Here is a 22,706-nt window from a genome sequence, read left to right on the forward strand (position 1 = left end):
TGCGCTCTTGCTAGAAACCCTGAAGGAGACGCACGCAGTCCTCTACCTGGCCTTGCATTTGTTTGAGAGCTTCATCAGGACCCTCTTCCCCCATCTTTGTTCCCAGGGAGCCCTCTCCCTCTTCTGTTTCTGGTTTGAGTTTCACGTCTCTCGGCGGTCTGATTGCCTGATAGCTTAAACATCTCTGCCTGTCTATCCCTTGGTGGGAGTGTGTAATCAAAGACACATGAGGAGCCTGCGTCCAAGTGCTGACCTTCTGATTTGGCTCATCAGTTCTGGAGGTTAATATACAAGATCCATTAGGTCGACAGATTTGTCTCCACAAACTCTGTCAGGTCTATAAACCATTAGAAGAAAGAAATGCATCAGGCCATTTGGTTCTATTAAAACTCCTCGAATAGTTCTTCTTTCCCACCTCTCTTTTTTTTTTTTTTAATAATGCTGATTCATTTTCTCTGTGTTATGTTTCTCATGATCATTTGCAAGCAAACTTTGCGACAAGGCCTAAAGGAGTTAATGGAGTAATTACATGAACCGAATTCCAACTCTGTTTGCTGTCGATGTAACGTTTCATCGGAGGCGGGAAGTTGAAACGGACGCAACCCAATCCTTTTTCTTTGGACTGATGCAAGATAACAGACTCATGCATTTCTAAGCAAGTGAAATATAAACTCTTCTCATAGTTTGGGGCTTTGACCCACTCCCTTTGAACAGCTGCCTGAGAGATGTCAAAGAAATGTATTTTTCATTTTGAGGGATAACTGTATCAGCTGGCACATTTGCACCATGACTCTTCCCCCTGTGTTAAACCCACAATCTGTCTCTTCGATGACGGGTGTGTGCTTTAAATGACCACTCTTATTTTTTTGTAAAGGGTGCCTGTGGTGTCATGGAGGTTACAAGGGAATGGGTAGAAAAGAGCTGTCTGGTGAAAGGCCTCTGATAGGAAACGCCACTTCTATTTGAGCGCAGCTGTAGCTAAACATGGGCTGGCTCCCTGTCCGATCCGACACTTCACATCTCTACTCCTGCCACTGCAATGGATTTGAAAAGTATATTAACTTCAGACAGAGTTTTGGCTTGACCATGTCTGCTCCCTTCTCCTGCCCCTTTCAGCTTGATTGTATCAATCATATTATGCTTTTGATTTATTTAACTTTTTTTATTCGTTGCGTCCCTTTCTTGAAAAACTTCTTGTGACATCAATGTCAACGATATTGCTTATTCATGTACTGTCATGCACTGTTAAATGACATCTCACTGCACTTTTTGTATTACTTTTCCCCTCGGAACTATTGAACTAAAGGTTGCAACTCTCCACATCTGCTGATGAGGGGGTTTAACAGTTTGAGCAACTTCATCCTATGAGCTGTAGACAGTCTTCGCCCCCTTGAGTTCCTGCTGTGGTTAGAGAAAAGACTACTGGCTCTGTTTTAGATAGTGGTTGTGGTTTGAATTAGAAAGGAGATGAATGCTCTGAATAATGATCAGAAAACATTTAGCTTCAACTGCCTGGGTGAAACAAAACACACTTGAGTGAAACTTTGTACTTCTCCCTCCCCCCAGTCGTTTTATTTTCAAGTTCTAGCACCGAGTTCATGGGAAACTCACTCTGAGGTTACCTGCAGCCCTGCAAACTGATGGAAAAAAGGGATTATGTCTACAAGAATGTTTTTGGAGTTAGCTGAAATATTACTAACCTTGTCAAATGTCATTTTGAATGAGAGAGCAAACATATTTTAATCAGAGTTTTAAAGGCAGGGCTTTTCAAACTCTGACTCTCGGAGAAAGGGGTCAGCTAATTGCAACGTTTGATGTCATGTTCGGTCTCTCTCTCCGTTTTTGACTGCCTGGAAGCCTGCTCTCTTTTTTTGCTATTCTTTGTGTCTCTTTACGTCTCGCACACACTCACTTTGTCATATATAGTCAAATGAAAAACTACTTAGAGGTCTTGAGTTTTCTGGGCTGTAATCTTTATAAAGTATTTGCACTTCCTGTCAGCCCTTCTTTTAACTTCGACCTCTGACCTCTTTCTGTGTGCATCACTGAAAGTTTGGCCGCTTCACACGGGCTTGGCAGTCCTCAAATTTAAGGATCTTATTCATAATTTTGCCAGTGAATGGATGTGTGCACGCCAGCAAAGCAAGAGAAGATTTCATCAGTCCTTGGTCTCCGACTCTCCCTGTTGAAAAATGCCCTGTTTGGACAACAGATCTTAGCAAAGCTCTCGCACCATCCTGTAACAGGTTAATCTTCCAAACCTGTAGTCCCAGTTTTCTTTGTTTCTCATGATTACTGTTTAACAGCAGCGGGCGGGGGAGGGTAATGGGATATACATTGTAAATTATGTTTGACAAGGTGGGTTTAGTGGTTTTGTTGTAGCTTGTCTTTAGTTATTACTCGTACTTCCTCCTGCCATAGATAAGGGCTGCTGGTGAACATACCAAGGTGAGTGCTGGCGCTGGGCCCTTATCGCAAGCATTGATTTAGGGCAAGAGCCCAGTGACAGAGGTCATTGTGCAGTAAAGCTATCCATCATTGAGTTTTGATTTCTGCTCAGACCTGTCTCCAGGTTGTCTACATAGGCTAGCAGCTCAGAAAGGCCACAGGAGCGTTGGTCTGGTTAGAGGATGTAATGTGGACAGTGGCATTAAGAGGCTCTGGGTAATACTTACGGCGCGTTAGGAAGATTTAACGTTCAAATAAAAAGTGATATTCGAGTGACCAGACCGGGATGTTTAGCTATAATGCAAAAGACACATTATTTGCACATTTTGTTATTGCATGGAATCCAACTCTATAAGTATTTGTTTAATATTTATAAGATTTATCATTTAAAATGTAACACTGAATACGGTACTGACAGCAGTTCTCCATGTGGTCTGTTTTCTTTGTTTGAATTTCCACAATTTAAAATGGAAGGTAGTTCTTCAGCCTATCGTTAAAGCAAATATATTGTCACAAAGACAGGAGATCGGGTCCCTTGTTGCAGGATTGGTTTTTTTAGATCTCTGAAGATGGGTATTTAGTACTGTTCTGTACTTCATAGCTCGACCTGTAACTTTTAGCTTAAATGTTGTATTTATTCTGGCATCAGACTGCAGGCTCATACTCAGTCATGTAAGTCATTCCACATGAAAATGATTTACTTAATTTTCACTTCAACTCCTGCAACAGTTAACAACCGACAAAGATTCCCCTGAAGTGAATGCATATAATTGCTTAGAAACTCCCTGCTGAATACTGAGGAGAAATATGCTCCTGTACAACTTAAAAGTCTCTTTAGTTATGCTGAAATATCTCACGCGGCTGGTGGTGATGCTCACCACCCAACCTTCCAGAGGATAACTTAAGTAGCTAATTACACTTCTGTCTGTAATCAAACCCATGTCAGGTTGTCTGAGACCTCGGATTTGTATGGTGGATTTATGTTAAATACGGGAGCAGCTTAAACATTTTATGGTTCTCTCCTCAAATTAAAGTTTTTTTTTTCTCTCCTGCAATCCCTTCTAAAATATGTCATATCCCATTACACAAATTTGGATATGGTAAATTAGTGAGGGGAGTGCGTAAGCTATGAATGTGTTGACTTTTCAGTGCTATGCGCAGAGGGTTAGGTTCCTGGGGGTTGGGAGCGTCTTTACCTCTAAAAAGTTGTCGAGAATTTTCCTCCTTTGGAAAATGATGTGTTTTTGCAATTCAAATACCGGCTCTCTCTCTCCTCTCCATTTGAAAGCTCCCTTTGAAGCGGAAGAGTTCTATCAGGACCAATGACAGCGTGAGCGTGCAGCGTGACAGCGCAAGAGGCAGTGCTGGACTATTTCTAACTGCATATTTAAATAGCAAGGAAATCCAGAATAAAAAATGTATGCAAATGACGGCATGTTTTGCATGCTGATACTTTTGCGATTTGGAGCTTGCATATTCAGGTGGTGCTCCGTACGTGCCTAGCTTTAGCAACATTAATCAGAATTACTTCATGTCTTCGCCACAGCCTTGATCTTCCTCTAAACAAACATTTCTGGGGGTGGAATGCCTGAAATGTGGTAGATTTTGCTTAATGTTTGTATGGACTGCTTTTCGTGGAAAGACTTCTTAGAAAATTGTGCATCCAGAAGTCTTTTTATTTTTTCAAATGTTTGATATGATGTTTTTCTGTTGCACATTATGGAGGACCAAACTACTTGGTTTGCTTTAGAAAAATTTGGTTTGCTTTTTTGAAAAATTCTATATATATAATTTTTCCAAATTTGTGCAAAAGCTTATTTTACTTTAGATGAAACGGTAAGATGTTCTCCTTTAATGAGCATGTGCACCTCAGAACTTTGTGTAGGTGCTTTGGAAAATGGATGTGTAGCCGTTCGTGAAGTGGGCTGCACATCAAGACAGCCACAGAAAGGGCCTGAGGCCTGTCTGCACCTCCTAAGGTAAAGAAAATACCGGGTGAAAATAATTAATTGAATTGTCATCTGTATGAACAGTTCTTGCTCTCTGCACCCTATAATTCCAACCTCTGTCCCCCCCCTTCCCCTCACCACATTTTCCCGTCTTTTTTTTTCTAAACAGCAATTAATCTCATTTTTAGTCCAATTTCCAGCCCTCTGCTAGTGTCAGAGCGAGTCCCCTGTTTTGTTCCTATTTGGCTTGGTTCCTCTGCATAGTCATTAAGGGCCCAATTAATGTCACCCTTTAGCTGAAGAGTGCTCATTTTTATTGGGGAGCTGACAGTCACCGCCATGAGTGCCGCAGTGTAATATGCATTAATTGCCCCGTAACACTGGTAATTACCAGTTCTTCAAGCCTCTCAGTAAACTGTCATGCCCAGACACGACTGCTTTGAAATAGATTACTCATTAGGGGGACCTGCCCTGTTTTCCAATGGGGGCTCGCTGGGTTGGCATGAAGACGAAAAAAAATCTGGTGCTTGAACAAATAGTTGCCAAGAGCAATTTCCTATTACAAGTTCTCTGTGACGGCTTTTCTTTTCTGAGCCTTCTTTCTATTTTTTTTCCCTTTCTTTTTTCCTTCAGATGGTTTTCCAGCCGTCACTTGAGGTAAGGATCATATGTGGCGTTAGAGGTCCATCATAGATCTATGCTGATAGAAATTGCTTTGTCTTCATGGCCCAGTTTGACTCCCTGATATTCTTGAATTGAACCCTGCCGTGGGATTTCACCATTCTGAATATAGTCCTAGTTTTAACTTTATACATTCTTTTTTTCTTTTGAGTTGAATTTATTTTGTTCATTTTTTTCCCCTCTGCCTTTATGCAGCAGTGCTATGAATGCCCAGAAACTAATGCTGGATTGAAAGTGGGAGCTTTGTTGCAAGGCCTCTTTACACAAGGTCGAGGCTGTGATCATGACTTTTTGTTCAAATATTGATTCTAACTTTGCTCATCTCTCATAATTGCAAACTGTACTGTAGAGACTTTGTTTTAAACATTTTCTCATGCTTCAGACTTCCTAAAACTTGTTCTGAATATCAGAGGAAAATGAAAATAACACTGAATGGGATGAGATGGATTTAAAGAAACCTTTAACGAACAAAAACGAGGACGTGGCACGAGTGCCTCTTTTGCTCTGCAAAAAGATATTATAAAGGACAAACCGAGTCAAACGAACCCAGCGATCACACGTCTACCGCACAGAAATGCGTTGGCCTGTGTAGTCACTCAAAATAATGTTTAGATTTCACCACAGCTCAAAGCGTACACGCGGCTGATTCCTTTCTGGTCCCTTTTTCTTATTTTCTTCCTTGGTTTCAAAAGCACTTTTGTGTCATTACTCATTTACCGCAACAAATGGAGGAACCGAAGGTGAAAACCGGGACAATTTTTCTCACGCACAGTAAAACAAAAAGAAATCCCGTACATCCGTGCACACGTAGAGCTTCACAGAGGCGCTGCTTTTGTTTTATCTCCCTTATAGCACCTGCTGCAGGCAATCTGCTCCCACTCGTCTCAAATGAATTTTGTCACGGCCTTTCAAATTCTCAGCCAGCGATGTGCTAATGAAAGGAGATGGTACAATTTGAACTGACCAGGTAGCAGCCAGCAGTGCACAGCTGAGAGCAAGGAATGGGGACACTCCCTTGCTTGATTCGAAAGGCAAGTCAACCGTCCACTGATATACCCATTACCCTTCTCATTAATACCCTGCAGACTTTGCTGTGTGAGCGTGTGCCCCTCTGCGCTCTTGTGCGTGCGTTTATCTGTTTGTGTTGGTTGAACACTTATCGAATTGTTTATGACAGGCCTAATTGGGCTAATTGAAGACATTAAGATTACCTGTCAGCTGTGTGTATCCAGACTCCCTATCTGTCTGACAACTTCTGACAAGTGAGGGACCCCGTAGCATCCGTCATGATGGAGCATTCCCAGGCCATAATAGGGACAATAGGGGCCACTCTAATTTGATGTGGGCAGCCTTAGCTGTGAGTATCAACCCTCCTTTATGTGTGTGTGTGTGTGTGTGTGTGTGTGCTTAGTATATGTGAGAGTTGGCCTGGCTAATGGAGTCCCCTTTGGCAATGTGACAAAGCGATGAGGCAGTCTTAGGGGAAGAGCGAAAGGGTTCTTCAAGTGTTTATAGAGATGAGAGGGACGGTGCTCGGGGTGACGTCCTTCACAGACTGAGTGACAAGAGAGGAGCATTGACATCTGTGTGTCTGTGGGGTTGTGGACAATTACCACTAGTGCCTCATCAGGGATGCTTCTACTTTTTGACCAAAGAAAGACCAAAACGTAACCACAAGTCATAGTTTAGGCATGTAAGGTGTTGCATATCATCATTAAAGTCACTGACGGAGGATACGTGCCGTATTGATATTTTATCAATACGATATTTTAAGACTGTTTTAAAGTAATCCAGACAATAGTTGTAATTGAACTTTAATTTTAAACCTCTACAAAATGTAAAGATGAGCAGAGCGCAGGCCTGTCTTCTTAGGCTTAAGATATGTGCCTGTGCATATCTGTATCAACTCATCCTCCCTACTTTTTCCTTCCCACTTGCTTCTTCTGTGTGGGCATTGTGTGGGGCTTTGCAGTGTCATCGCTATGACAGATCAACGCTGTCAGCCCAGGAGATCCCTCTGTTTGTTTGTTCTACTCCAAAAGGGGTTAAACTGTCAAGTTGACAACTCACGAGACCCTTAGACTGCCCTACTGCCTCTCCATGGCTCCCTCCCTTCTCTCCACCTTCATCCCCAAACGAGTGAAAATCAATACCAGATTGCCTAAGGACCACTGTTTGGTGTGGGCCTGACCCCTAGATGTCCCCCACTCTGCTTCTTTCATTACATGTAGCCCAGTATTTAACTTCCATCCTGATCCCTCGCCTAATTAGTTTCGATAAGCTCCGAGTCGCTCCCCCTCCCTCCTTCTCTATCTTTGTCTCTCTTTCTCCTTCTCTGTTACACATGTGTTCACACACGAACAACACAAACACAATGGGCATTTTGCTTTCCTGCCCTTTGAAAGGATACTTTGGGCTGGGAGTAATAAGAAGACAAATCCCAACATGCACATATAAGCCCTCGGCTAGTCCTGGGCAAGGATTATTCTTTTGCTTGCTTAGCAAATTTTTTAAAACTACAATGAAATTAGATTTGCACCCTAGATTTTTAATGCAAACACTGGGGATATCCTGTGCAGTCCAAAACGAATGGTGCTCCGCGGTAGGCCCATTGGGCAAGGCTACTCCCTTACTTCTGTCGATCTTTGTCGGCATTTGTCTCCGTTTAGATATTTGTTGTTATTGATAGCATTCAAAAGATTCTGATTGATTATTTGTATCTTATGAAATTAGAAAATTGAGTGTCACAAATCTTAAATATAAACCCATGAGTTTTTTTTCTCCGGGAGGTCTGTGTTTGTCTATCTTTTTGTATGTATTTACATACCACCCAGATGTCCAGGTGCTGCCACCGCGCCGACTAGCCCATCGAACGCTGACAAGCCCAAACGATATGTTGGCCCCCCTGCTCTGCGCCCCCCAGGGGCTAAAATTACCCTCAGGAATGTAAACAGACTGCCGAGTAAGCACATAGACTTCTTCGGACCTTTGCCTGTGTCCTCCTAAATTGGGGTAGTTCCATTTCGGACACGGGGACAAAGGTTGATGGTGAGGATATGATAACCTGGCATTGTCTGATTTGCAGAGCAAGGACTAATACAGCATGTGTGGGGATGATACTGTTGGGCTTATTTTGTTTGCTGTTTTTTTTTTTCTTCTGATTCTCATATCTCCTTCCTCCGTTTGGTTTTAGCAGACAGATATGCATTCATGTCCATTTATTATGCGTGTGAGGTAGCCGTAAGCAATGAAGTTTGGGTGAAGAAGTTCACTGGGCCGGGGCGCTGACATGTTGATTTAGTGGTGGTAACACGACTGCACTTCCAAAGGTGCTGACTTGGACGAAAGCCAGACCTCTTTTTCTCTCAGGGAGACATTAGAGACCACACTCTAATTTTGGGGGAGTTGTTCTCATGGATGCAAGGGTCAGAAGGCCTACACAACAAACATTCACACCTGCCCTTCCATGACTTTTGATTCAGACCTCACTGAGATGACTTCAGGACTTACAATGTAGCATAAGACTTATTTCTGAACCTCCTGGAGAGATGTCTAACTGACTGAGGATTCTTTTTACATTTTTTTAAGAACAAAACAACAATTGGCCTACAAACATTTGGTATTTTGTAATAATGTAATTTAAATTCAAACATTACTGATTATTGATAACAAATTTGTTTAAACTCTGAAAAAAGAATATAGTCATACGTTTCTTGCCTTGATCATTTCGAGATGTCTCCAAAATGGCTTGAAAATTGACCACTGACTTTCACTGTTTTTGTATACATTTGTTATTACATGGATGTGTTTAACCTGTAAAGCGACTCGTGGCATTATGTGTGACTTGTATATATCATATATCACAAGTATTTGTGTTCAGCTCAGATGTGTATATGTGTATTTCAATAGCACATGTGGAAGACAAACGGCCAAGTATAAGGCACACATCCTATGACCTCACATATAAACATGATATCCATACATATACACACACTATGCTCTGCTGGACACATCAGATTTGTAGGCGCCCGGTCAGGCTGACGCTGCCCCAGCGAGGCCAGATAGGGTTACAGTACAAACTGTTGTTGATTAGGGCCATGCCTGTAGTGGGGGATCATCCTAAATTGAAAACACATTAGCCACCGGGGTTAAGGGTAGGATTAGGACCGAGACTGTGCACGGTGAGGAGCAGCGGCAGATACAAAATGGCCGTCCCTCCGCCTGCCTTTGACGGTGTTTCCCCAGAGACAGGTGGCAATTATCGGCCGGGGCTGCTGGGAGTTCACAATAACAGGTTAAAGGAGCATGTATCCCCCTGATGATGTGGTCCTTTTTGTCAGAACAGCCTCTCAATCCCCAGCCTGCTCACTCGCCACCATGGGGAGCTTCCTGTCTCGACACAGAACACACAGACATGGGGACTCATCAAAGGGCAGTGGGACTCTCTGGACAGATATCCAAATTAGCACCATGGACTGTGTTTAGCTTTAGAAACTTGTTAGCCACATACGAAAACACTGAAAGGACTTGAGATGATTTTTTAATTTTTTGTTTCTTTTCCCTATGAAATATATAGTGACAGTCTTCTCAATCCTGTCTTGTTACTACATAAAAATATATCTATACACATCCTGATTCACAGACACTGTGAGACTGCCAGCTCATGGTTTGCGGAGGAGATACCATTTTCAACCATCACCATAATAGAATTTAATAATAACAGCATCAAGTGTTAATGAATACCCACTCAGTATGTCGTAACTGAAGAGATCAAACCATTTTCATGATGTAGAGGGCCATTACAGAGGGTGGGGAGTCGATATCTGAGAAAAGATCAGGTATACTCTGACAGTCTGGATGTTAACCCTTACTCAACCGGAGCATCGCCCGTATTAGATTCATTTAACAAAGATTATGGAAAGCGATACTATTTGCAAAAGACTAATGATATAGAGAGAATTGTGTCCTGCAAATAAGTTGCTCCACAGTTCCAAACCGATTTTCATACGGACTGATCAGTTGATGTTTTCGGTTGTGCACATTATCCTCTGTGCAGTTTGGGCCACCTTTTGAACACTGAGCAGACAAAGCCAGACCACACCTTGTTTGGTTTTGCAAAGCAGAAAGGAGTGTGTCAAAGCGTGTTTCACCATGACACTGTAGATCTGAGCGGGGAACACACACGTCACACACACACAAAGCACACTTGTCCCTCAGATATGTGTTGCTAATGTGTTAGGCGACATGCTCAGTTAAGAGACCTAACGAGTTCCAAACACTGATTAAGACTCCTCCCTTCAGCTGGAGGATGTTTGGAAAGGATGATTTCATGCAAGCAATTCCTAACTCGGACAAAAGTGCCATGAGGCAGGGTTTCCGTGTATTACCCTTGTGCGAAAAAATCTACATTTTTTGTCAACTCAATCGCATAATCGCGTATTACTCAAGTTATCAGTCAGTTGTCAGATTGTGTGTGTGTGAGGTGATTAGGTTTTGGTTAATGTGAGGGGGTGACTGAGGGGACTGGAGGTTTTTTTTTTGGGGGGGGGGGGGGGGGGGGGGTCAGAGAAAGTGATACTGATAGTGACTGATTAAAAACTCTTGATAGTGACGTGTTCGAAGTAGTAATGAATTTGTAGGATAGCTTGTCCAAATAGTTAGTACCTAAATTCAAAGCTTAGATTAATGGTAATCGGTAAATTGTGCGTAGTTTATCCAATGTGCGGTGCATCAAAAAGATGTAGCACAAACCAAACAATATGATTTAATGCATCTTTCAGCACACCAGTGCTTTAAATTCAGTTGCATTTGAGATACGATGCATAAAAACAAAAAGGCTTGGTTTGCTTTACGGCCTTTTTTTGGGTGAACAAGTAGGTGTAACAGGTTTTTTTTTTTTTTTAAATGAGAAAGTTGGTCCAGAGGTGACAGTTGTTGTTATGGTTACCAGGTAGACAGACCATTGGAACCCTCTTGTCTCTGCTCTGGTATCAACATCTTGCATCAGTGAACATACATTATCTCTTACTGCATCATACAGGTTACAGCATACAAGCACCCCACACCTCTATGTTAAACACAACACTACTTAAACATGTGTACAAAGTACACGCAGTACAATCCAGTCTCTACCTGCAACACATTCCGCCCTCTGGTCAACTTAGTTGCGATGTTTGTGTAGGTTTAGGCGATAATAATGTGCAGTTGTGTTCTCAGTTGCCTTTTATTTGTGTTTTACATACCTGAGGTGAAACGAGCTTCCATATAAAGACAAGCAGGGGGTGGAGAGCAAAAAGAAGAAGAAGAAAAAAAGGTGTTTTATTCTTAGCTCTAGTACTGTTAATAACCTGTCTGTGGGAGGTTAAATCTTCTATTCAGTTCCTGTTATTTATGGTGAGCAGGCTGTATAGTTTGCACCAAGGGATTATTTACCTCCCTGTTCCAGGATGCCCCTCTGGGCAGAGTCAGCCTTTAAATATCCGATCTGTGCACAGAAGCTTTACTTTTCGGGGGTGTCATCATCATCAGACTGGCGGACTTGCTGCAAACAGCTATTGCATGGCCATTAAAATACACAAGCTGGTAGATTTACAGTAATCGGCTGCAGGGCAATATCACCTGGCATGCAGGCCCTGGGTCACTGCCACCCTCTAAATTCCACCTCTAAAAACACATCATATAACCATTATCTAACCCTGTAAATATACTTACAGTGGCTGACCTATAAAAAACTGAGCACTGGTCAGTAAAACACATTTTTTGCTATGTACACAGTTCTTCTGTCTTTAACAGAGACTTTTATTCATCTATATTTTCCTCCTGATCAGTCTCAATGCTGCCTGCTTTAAAAGAAGTTGAGCGGTGTTCCATACATGCATTTCAGAGAGAAAAGACTAACGAAAGCTAATGTTTGGCAGTGCTTGAGTGGCCCTACCTTTGGACCTGATGTATGGATGCTGAAAACAAAGAAGTCTTTATGGAGAGAACTCGGAGACAGAGAGTTCAGCCTCAGGTGGAGGCTTGCACTGTCTAAATCATTGCTGGGGCGTTTGTTTAAAATGGCTCCGTGCGGTATGTAAAATGAAGTGAGGGTGTTTTACAGTTGCATGTAAATTCATCTTGATTTCATTGAAAATTCATCATGTCGTGTCATGTGTTTTGGCAGAGGTGGTTGGCTCCCAGTTTTAGTCGGGCTTTTTTTTTCACCAAACGTGGCGGATGAAATTAACCTTGATCTGTTTAAAAAGGAGAAGAAGAAGAAGAAAGCCGAAGTTTTCTTTGGAGAGTGCGATGTCTGACCTTCAGCACATTTAAAAAAAGAAAGAAAAACAGTATGCCAGGATGAGTATAATAAACTTTGTAGACAAGATATCACATCTTGACACTGAGAAAAAAAAAATCTTACGATAAGTTTTTTTTTTTTTAATTAAATGCAAAAAAAGGAAAAGGTGTGTAAGATTTTTAACGTAAAAACAAGCTAGTAAGGTTAATTGGCGTTCACCACTGAAAGATTACATGGGCAAATAGTTTAGCGACTTAAGATATAAAATTCCTAAGAATGCCCATCTGTCTTCCATGATAATAATATATATAATATCATATATGTTATATAATCTAAAGATCCAGAGCAAAATTAAAACTATCTATACATAAATATACAGAAGCCAGTATTGCATAGCAGTGATCTTTGTCATGAACGCAGATTGAAACAACAGTATATATATATAAACAAAATTTAGAACTGCCCTCTTTAGGTTCAAGCTCATTTATCATAGAAGTACATAAATCAGTATTTTTGTTTATTTATTTATTTTTTTTAATTCTTGGCTCCTTATCCTCTGGGCTAAAAAGAAGAGAGGACATCCAGCTGGTTCCCAGTGCTGTCGGCTATTGGAAACTTTCAGCCCCGAATTGCTTAGCAGCTGAAATCCTTTTTCAAGTTAGAGTGGAAAAATATGTGAGCTGGTTTCACCCCTCAGTTCCTCACTCACAAATTTCTGGCTTTTGTGTTTCACGTGTTTAATAGTCATTCAGTCCCATGTCAAATAACTCTGCGGTAGTCGTGGGCATTTTTTCAGCTCCGGGTCCGATCACCATGGATGAGAACACCAAATCCTGCTCTTCAATTTTTTGGAAAAAAGATGGAAATTGCAGGACAGCTGTCACCTCACTCTCTGTCCTATTTTGTGGGCTGATTCTACAGTCAGTCCAAATAGAATGATTACCTTGCCTGATTATCACAGGAATTTGCACTTATCATAAATTGTGGTCCGACGGCTTGCAGGATACAGTTTAATGCGATCACTCCACATTGTCTCATAGCTTGCAGGCTTGTCCTCTGGGAGGGAGTTCTTTTGCTATAAGTAACTCCAGTCCTTTGTATGTTTTTGGCCTCAGAACACTGTACATATATATGCTGCTATTGGCAAAGAGAAAATATTTACTGGGCTTGCTTTAGTAGGCGTACCCACATTTAAACAAATGCAAATGTGCTACTTCTGGTGTAGTAACTCTATTAGAATGTTGTTAAAGCATCACTAGAGAATCAGGGAATTTATTTTTGCCCTTTTGCTTCTACTACAGTTGTGGGATGTAACCGTACTGTCGTTAAAAGCATATCATCATCTGAGCCCTGCACATAGACAGCCATACGAGTGAATTTCTAGTCAAGCCGAAGAGGATGACAAAGACAACATCAGAAGCTACCAACAAATTTAAGAGATGATGCAGGGTAATGTTACAGGCCCTTAAAAGAATAAAAGCATAGCGTTATATACCATGAAAGTTCTAGTTTTGTATCTAGTATCTGTAAAACAGTTTGCTTTTTGTGATTTACATTTTTTAAGGATTGGAACGTTATATATATGAAATCAATACTTGTGCAACACGGTTATACTTTACAGCTCTCTGCATTTCAGGCAAACACAGAATTTTGAAAGGCTGCAAACTGTTAAGATTTCCGTGTGTCACAGTAAAAAGAGATCGAGTCTTTTATAACTTGCCAGTAGCCGTTAGCAGCAACAAAGGTAACTCTGTCTTAAAATATGATCTGATGTTTATCTCTTCTTCCTCTCTTCCTCCCATAGCGAAGAAAGTTTCAACAGCTGGTGTGTTGTTTTTGTAGTTTTTCAAATAAACGTTGGTTTGCATTATTTGAAAACAATTGCATTAAGTGTACATTTACATTTCATGTAAATATTCAACAGTTTTGAAAAGGATGTTGTAGCTTTAACTGTAGCTTTTTTTATCTATGTATTGTGTGGGTGTGCCTTTAGATACAGAGCAGTCATTCTGTCCTTGGCTCTGTGTGGGGCTTGACTTCATGGCGTGCTGTGTGTGCACTCATGGCTAATAAGACTCCCTCTTCTCCATTCAAGAGTTTTTGTTCCGCAATGCCCTGCTCTCATTAAGCTGCTGTGGTAAGCTGCTTGGCACCTGCTTAAAATGTGACTACCAGCCGCTCATTAACGCTAACGAAAGCTTGGTTGGCAGCCGCAATCTACACCCAGGCTTGTCAAGTGGTCCTCTTGGTGAAATTAGCGGCATTTCACAAACAATTTCACCAACTCGTTACATAGCTAGGTGTTTATTGGAAGATGACTGACTCTGACTTAGAAGTGGTGTGTATAAAAAGCCCATTGTGGGTTAATATGAGCCAGCCCACATAGTAGACAATCATTTACCTACAAATTCCAGCTAAACTTGCATTCACTTATTAGGAGCTACAACACAGTTCAGAGGGTCTGTGTTTACAGTAACAGTTCTGTATATTTATCTTTTTTTTATAGAGTGTTCGAATACTCTTTGGAACTTTTTCTTAAGAATCTCATGCTGTAGCCATAAGGCTTAATCTTTGCCCCCTGACCCTTCTTTTCTGTTATTCTTTCTATTCCTAGTCTCAGATTTTTACTTTAAGGTCCCTATGGTATTGACTTGTATTAATGCTGAGTAGGTCTCAAAGTCCATTTATTTTCTTTATGGTATGGAAAGGCCTTGGTGACATGGCTCCCCAGTGTTTATAATTTTGCTAGTTTCAATTTGTACTCGGCCTCCCCTGACAGACCTGGGACATGATGTATTGTGCGCTGCTGCCTTATCTGTTGATGTACAGTTTTAACCTTTTCAGATTGTCCCCTTCTCCACTTTGTGCAGACTGTCCACCTTTTCTCCCCATTTCAGCCTCACCTCCCCATCCAGAGCACAGGAAGTACATATAACTTGGCGGCTGAAAGAAAAGAGGAGCAAAACCCCTTTTCCAAAGTCTTCTAATGTAAATGTTTAGGTTGTGTCTTCATAACATTTCCATATTAAGGGTTAGCCCGTGGAAATGATGAGAGTTTTGGGGCTTGAGCTTTGTGCAGTGCTGAGAGGCTGAGCTATGTGTGTGACATTGTGGTGAACTTGCAATATGCATCTGCAGCCTTTCTGCAGGGCTGTTAGCTTTGGCCTGTTTGCTCATAGATACAGCACTGTAAATCACACATGGTACAGTGTAGCATACAGGGATGTAGTGCAGAGGCATAAACTACTTCAAGGGCCTCTTGGAGGGAGGGGTGTGAGTGTACAGCCACATATTTTCTTGTACATGTGTCTGTCTTCATGGAAGTGTTGTACGTAAAACATGCACCGCCTCAAGGCTTAGTTAACACTGCACAGCATACATTTGGCTGGCAATGATATGACACATCAGTCTCGCTCTCACAGTTATAATTTATGTTGTCACAATGTATAGTCAAAAGTCAACCTTTAAGATATTTAAAAATATATTTTAAAAGATTTCATGTAATATGACCTCTCAAAATAACAAAGATTCACATAATGACTACAATAGTAATGTGATGCATTCGAGTCAAACTTTTAATAGAAAATGATTGATTACGGGTTCAAGGTTTTATGTACTTTACCTTGGAACTGAACTTCCACTGCTCTCCATGGCCCTTTGGCTAGCTTCCTGTCTAGCTCTCCGGAGGCCCCACAACATTGTTAACTGTCTGAGGATAGAGTATCTGGGGCTGGAGCACTTCTGGCCCCCTGAATCTGCTCTTGCATGTAGGGGCTGAGGTACTCTCCAGTCAGAGTTCAACTGTGACATGTCTTTATGCATGGCAGCTAATGTTCAAAGAATAGGTATGATCTATATGAGCCAGAGAAGGGGGGCCACGGGTGGCTCTTTGGGGTTTAATAAATATCTTGACAGATGATTTATTTCCTTACACACAAGTAGTACTGAAATAATGATGCACATTCCCAGTGAAGATATCAGACCCCAGCAGACCTTAAGATATACAGTAGCTTTTGTTTCTCTACAGTACTTGTAAAATTATTATAACCGTACAAATTGCAGAAAAGAATATGATTGTGGGTGCTCGCCAATTAAGACAAAGTTGCTTTTGCTTTCAAAGTGCTTGTGAATCAAACAGCTGGACACTGTTGACCTTGGAGACATTAACCACCAGATGCAGAGTGTTTAAATCTCAGACTTTGTGTTGACCTCTTCGTGCTCTGTTAAGTGCCAAAGGCTTCTGATGACAGGATCCGGGGGCCTTGGTGCAGTGCTATGTTATTTCATAGATTATTGTTATTTCACTGCCATTGTAATGTGATCGAGTGTGTATCAGCCTGTCAAAAAGATCTCTATCTTCGAAGCGCTGTTTGAGTTTGATTCAATGCAAGTTTCCTGGATGGTGATCAAAGGAACATACTAAAGCCAACTTATCTCCACCAGATCCATCTCACTTGTGGCCCATCTTTCAATTTCTTTACTAACTTATTCCTGCATTCTTGGTTGACCTTCCATTTACAAAGTCAACAGCCAAAAGCATTTTACAGATATGAATATAAAAACATCTATAAAACTAATTATAGCTATATATATATAGCTACTTCAAAACTCTCGATGACAGCAATGATGTAGTAACAAAACACCAATTTTATTTCCTTTGTTTTGCACTGCAGGTTTGGACCAGGCCTTGTGATCTACTGGTATGGTTTCATAGAAGAGCTGGACTGCCAGAGAGACAGAGGTATACTACTGAAAGACTGCTTCCCTACCGACATTGTCACCCTGGGTCATGCCACCCATCAGGACCTGTCACCAGTAATCCAGGAAAAGGACAAAGAGTGATAAAAATCAAAAGTGGAGCATAAAGAAAAGAAAAGAAAATTAAAAAATTGGAAGTTGAATGGGAGGAAAGAGGGAGGGCAACGAGGAGTTGGGAAGGATAGGAACACTGAACTATGCAGGGGTGGATACCTAGATCCGGAAGCAATTTGGCTTTCCTGCAGTGGGATACAACTGGTAAAAAATCCGCCCTGAACTCAACCTGACCCTCTTTCTCTTTCTCTGTCTGTGTCTGTCTTTTTTCCTCTCATTCACGGCCCTAAATCCTCAGAATGTAAACACATAACAGCTTTCTGTACATCTGATGGTTTGTGGCCAGATTCTGTTTGTGGTCAACACCTGGCCCTTGAATGGCCTTTCGCAGTTGATGGCCATGGTGCTAGCAGGGCCAAAGCAGGACGCAAGCCCCTTCCTTATCACACCCAAAGCCCTGGCCTTTGTCACTCCTTCCTCCTCCTTTTCATAGGCAGATAAGAGAGGTGCAGTCTGGAGGCTGGGCTGACGCCTGTCTCTCACCTGCGTCACTCAGTGCCCTCTCAGTCACTCCCCAGGGGGTAAACAGGATCATTTCTGATTAAGGATGGCCTCACAATGACCTTTCTTACATTATAGGATCTCTATTCATTCTGCAAGTACTTCTGGTCATATTCTAACTTTGTCTACGGTATGTCCTATTTTGATTAGATATGATCAAATAACTGCAAAGGAAATCAACATACATTTCAACATTTTGGCTCAGCTTTACACACAGGTCCCACTATCTTTTTACCGCGCTTTCCCTTTTTTTTTTCCATTTCCATTTTTTCCCTATTTTACATTAATTGACTAATCTTTTGGTCTATGATTTGTAAGAAATTCCTAAACAGTGGCCATGACAGTCTTTCACAAGGACTGACAAAAATGATTTAAACAGCCTGCGAGCGGAAGATATTCAGTATCTAATGGGGAAGGTTAGAGTTTTTTGTGATTCATTGGCCTATAACATATGAATCATTTAAGGAACTAAGTGGTTTGACTATTAACATATGGGGTTATTTAAAGGCAACCCTGACGAAAAAAGTCATAAAAGTAAAACAACAAACGAATGCAAAACTGGAGTCAAACTCAGATGTCCTGACTTGTTGCATTATGGCCTTTTTCTGTTCCATGGTTTGCTAGAATACATTTCTTTTATGATTCTCCATTGTAGGTGGCACCACATAACTAAATCCAGTGCGCACTTTTTGGCACTTCCTCAACTAAGGTTCCAAGTCAGCCAAGCCAATACTGTACTACTTTGTAGGAGCACTGCAGACCACTGATTGGTCCGACTGCATGAACAGTGCATGGCGTCGTTGTTTCATGTGCATGTATAGAGTTGTTTCAATGTCTGGCGCTCAATTTACAACGTAAATCAAGGTTATCTCATCTGTGCCCAGGGAATGAATGCTGCGTGACTGACGACTGCATGAGCATGTATTAACGTATAGATTAACTGATCAATCTCTGTTTATGCGCTGAAGGGCCGGGCCGAGTTCTACTGTAAAGAAAAAAAAAACCCTACTATACCACCACCATCCTGCTGGCCTCCAAACCCTAACCCTAAAAGAAATTAAAAAAACTCAGAAAAGAATCTGAATTCACATTTTTTTTCACAGTCCTGCCTCCACCCATGTGGTATATTTTATTCTTTAATGATAAACAAGAAATTTCTCTCTCTTCTACTGTTTGATTTTGTATATGTGTCTGCTATTAATAAATAAGTTTTGACAAACTCTTTTGACTATCATCTTGTCGTAAGTCCTAATACCATAAAGTTTATATACTTACACTATACTACTTCCTTGGCTGTACATAGGCACACCTGATTACCATGCAAAAGTGTATGACTATCTAGTGCTTGTCTGTTGCACATATTTGTAACCCCAGTACATTTTATGAGCAAATTCTAATGGAAGAAACACAGTTGGGCTCAGGAAAACCAGAGTTGAACATAAAGTTGAGTGATGCTTTTAGAGGCAGATATGAACTACCTATAGGGGGTCCCTGTCCTGTCCCTTTCTTTATGGCACACAAAACGATAAGAGGAAAGAGTGAAGAACCTCAGAGACTGCCTCCAGTAAGAGGAGAATCGTTTTCCATAGTGTGCGCCTTCTAACCGTAGCACTTTTGTAACCAAATGCAAGAAAAGATAGTCATTGTGTCCTAATGTTGCGGCATCAAGGCTGCAAATCATCTTACATGTTGCCCTGAAGTTGGAACAATGAAAGGACACCTCAGGTGAAAATAAAAGGATGAAGATTATTTGATTAATTCCTGTTTTGTTACTGAACAAAATGCAGGGTGAAGTGTTTTTTTTTTTCTTTTTTCCCGCAGTCATGCACTGTTCATGCAGTTAGAGAGATACGGTATGTGGGGGTTAAATACCACGAAAGTGTTGCTTGATTTGTTACCCTTAAACCTCTAACCCTCAGCCGGCTCCCTCCTCGGCCTTGATCCCTCCATGAGGAGGCCGCTGGGTCGCAAGGAGGTCGCCAGGCGGCAATGGCTTCCGCTGTCAGCCCCCCCACCACCCCTACCTCGCTCCATGTGGTACAAAACAACTGTCCCCATGTGTCCATTTAAACCGAGCCCTGTTGCCTGGCTGTGGTATGCTTAGACATCAGTTTATGTCTCCTGTTGGACACAAAAAACAGAGCTATTTTACTCGGTGAGGGAAAATTCTCCACTGAACAAGAGCAGAAAAAATGGAAAACAGCAGATTCAGTTCCTCTCAAGTTTCAAGCCTTCCTGCCATTGTTTTCCAAGATGGCTGTTGCACAAAAGAGGAGCCAGGGTCAACTCCTATAAATTAGGTTCTGCAAACAATGTGGACTAAATAAATAGAGCTTCTTTTTTTTTTTTTTAAATCTACTTCAAAGGAAAACACTGGCATCAAAGTCAGATGACAAGATGTCCGTGATGCAAATGCAAATACAGAAAAAGAAAATAGCCTCTGTCTGACGAACTTTAGGAGTCAAGCATCTTTATTTTGTGTTCATAATGTCCCATGTCTCCCACCCCCTTTTAGATTCATTATTCTTGTTGCGACAACAGCAACAAGGCTCTTGAGTGCGCTCCAAATAAGGCCAGTTTTAAGAGGCCACTTCCTGAGGCAGGGAACACCGGTGATCAGGAGAAATTTGTTCATAGTTACATATGAGCATAATTCTGATATTTTTCCTGTTGCAATATAACCAAGAAATGACATCCGATGTGATCAAGTTACACATTTCTTTTGAATTATAATATTGGTTACAATTCCTAAATCTGTGACTCCCATGTGTCAGATTAGTCTGATGCTGTTCATAGTATCTACTCTGTCTAGTCTGGGCCTGTAGGCTGTTGAAAGTCTGCTATCCACTCAGATGTACATCTTGGCCCAATCTCCTCGAGATCCTGCTGTTTTATGCCTCTACGGCCAAGATGTTAGATAGACCACTGAGACACAGAGAATGAGGAAAAAAAAAGGACAGAACCACAGACTGAAAGGTTGGTTCTATCCTTCCAGCAGACCACCAAATGGACTTCCTCCACGCTCCTGTGTTATTTATGTGAAGAGGGCTCTGGCCTGTTTCTGCCTCAGGCAGCATAGTGCTTTTAGTAGGGATCCTCTCAGCCTCCCTCAGCCAGCAAGACATCACAGGGTGGAAATAAATAAAGGTTCTCCAGGAAGAGTCAGAGCAGTCAGATTGAAATGAAAAAAAAAAAAAGGAGGGAAAAAATGTAGTGGAGGGGTGGGGATTTGGGGGGCTTGAATAACAGCACTGAAGAGAGGCCTTTTTGCTCTGAGCTGAAGCAATTTCGTTTTTTATTTTTAGGAAGCTCACATTTTAGGAAGCTCGCATTAGGCTGTTATTTAAAAACAGCAACGGGTCATGAGAGACATGGGAAGGGGGATTTTAAATTGGTAAAATGGTGGATATTTGATTGACAGGATGGTGGACAGACGGTATGTTTGAAGGAAACTGAACAGCTACGAAACATAAATCCACTCAGAGGGCTGGGGGTGATACAGAGATGAGAGTTATATTTCCAGTGACTCACTGGCTCTATTGGACAAGCACGGATGAGGCCAACAGCTACAAAATAAATAAATGAATCCCTTGTGACACTGTTGTTTGAAATGACCTGTTTTGGACAGTTTTGAATGAGCAGTTAAAGCTGCTTTTCACTGAATTGTACTGCTTGGCAATGGAAACCTACTGGTATACTTTGCTAAAGAGGAAGATGTTGACTGGGCTTTCTGCTAATTGAGGCGTTCCCTTTATAAAAACAGTGGTGCTTTCTCCATAACCCTGCTGTCATATTAATCCAGAAGGCATATTTGGAGTTCCTTCCAGTGGGACCTGATATACCACGAGTCTGTGGCCAAGATGTCATACTTTAGCTGTATTTTACTGCGGCTATATTTGACCAGGTTATATTTTCTCAACGTTTATTGTCATGTATTAAAAATGGAGGTGGAGAACACTGCAGAGGGTGCCTTTGTGGTTGGAACGGCAGGGGTGACAACCTGCATGGAGGCTGTCTTCTTCAGCATTGGCCATCGGAAAGGTCAGCCCCCCTGTGTGGCATTTGGTCTGTGACAGGAGTGACCCAGAAACCCTGCCATCTCTCCGGCTCACAGCGAGGTTTCGGAGGAAACTGTAACATCCACGGAATCAGGTACAGACCAGCGTAGTGAGGGGCTGGGGGATGAGGCAAACAGCGGGGTGGTGGAGGGAGAGACAGCAGCGAGGCAGTGGTGTTCATCGGTGACATTCTAAAAGATTATAACTGTGTGGTAGGAAAATATGACTGAGGTAGAGAGGGGGAAAAAGGTTAGTTGCAAGTGGCTGGAGAGAAAATTTGATTCAGTCAAAACAAACCCTGGCTCACCCTTTCCCTTGTCCTCTACTGGTGAGCATGATGGCCTGTTGAGAGCAGTCACAAGCTTGCAATTATGAAATAAGTGCACCAAAGAGGAGGTGGAGCGACTGTACATGGGTGGTGGCAGCCATTTGAGATGAGCATAGCTATTATGGGATGCATGAACCTCTGGCTCTATTGGTTCTGAACAAAGTATGAATCCAGAGCATAATCAGAGTCACTAATCCAGATGATAGCAGTGGGCCTGGCCCTGTATACGGTGCCAACCCTGCTCTCATTCCAAAACACCCTTGTATTTGTCAAAACAAGCGTTGCGATTTTTTTTTATCATGCCACTGTAAATCTTGGCTTTTAACCTTAACGTACAGATGAGACGACCTCTCCGTTATGTGTAGACTCAGCTTGATTTTGGAAATTTTCGGAAGAACAGATGTGATTGGAGATTTTATTAACTGGTTGCCACTGGCAACATAATATTTGGATATTGTGGATCTAAGGGATGACAGCATTCGTTTTGCCAGTTGAGAGAAAGAAGAGGCAGAAAGGAGAGAGGAGGACGAGGCTGATTGGACTTAACTTTTTTTTTTTTTGTCCATGATGCTCAGCAAGTTCTTTTT

The 22,706-nt window shown here is 41.7% G+C and overlaps 1 protein-coding gene across 4 annotated transcripts in view; it reads left to right on the forward strand.

Moving 5' to 3' along the window:
• The window catches only part of cdin1 (CDAN1 interacting nuclease 1), a 53,730-nt gene extending 35,765 nt beyond the window's left edge, over positions 1–17,965 (forward strand). For all 4 annotated transcript variants that reach the window (XM_072365104.1, XM_072365106.1, XM_072365105.1 and 1 more), the window contains one exon: positions 17,034–17,965. In XM_072365104.1, coding sequence (XP_072221205.1) covers positions 17,034–17,202 — 169 coding nt within the window. In that variant the 3' untranslated portion in view covers positions 17,203–17,965. The remainder of the gene's footprint in view (positions 1–17,033) is intronic.
• The last annotated feature ends 4,741 nt before the right edge of the window (positions 17,966–22,706 follow it).

This window comes from Leuresthes tenuis, unplaced genomic scaffold, assembly GCF_036924035.1.
Source record: "Leuresthes tenuis unplaced genomic scaffold, fLeuTen1.0.hap1 SCAF_15, whole genome shotgun sequence".
In the NCBI taxonomy this organism is placed as follows: Eukaryota; Metazoa; Chordata; class Actinopteri; order Atheriniformes; family Atherinopsidae; genus Leuresthes; species Leuresthes tenuis.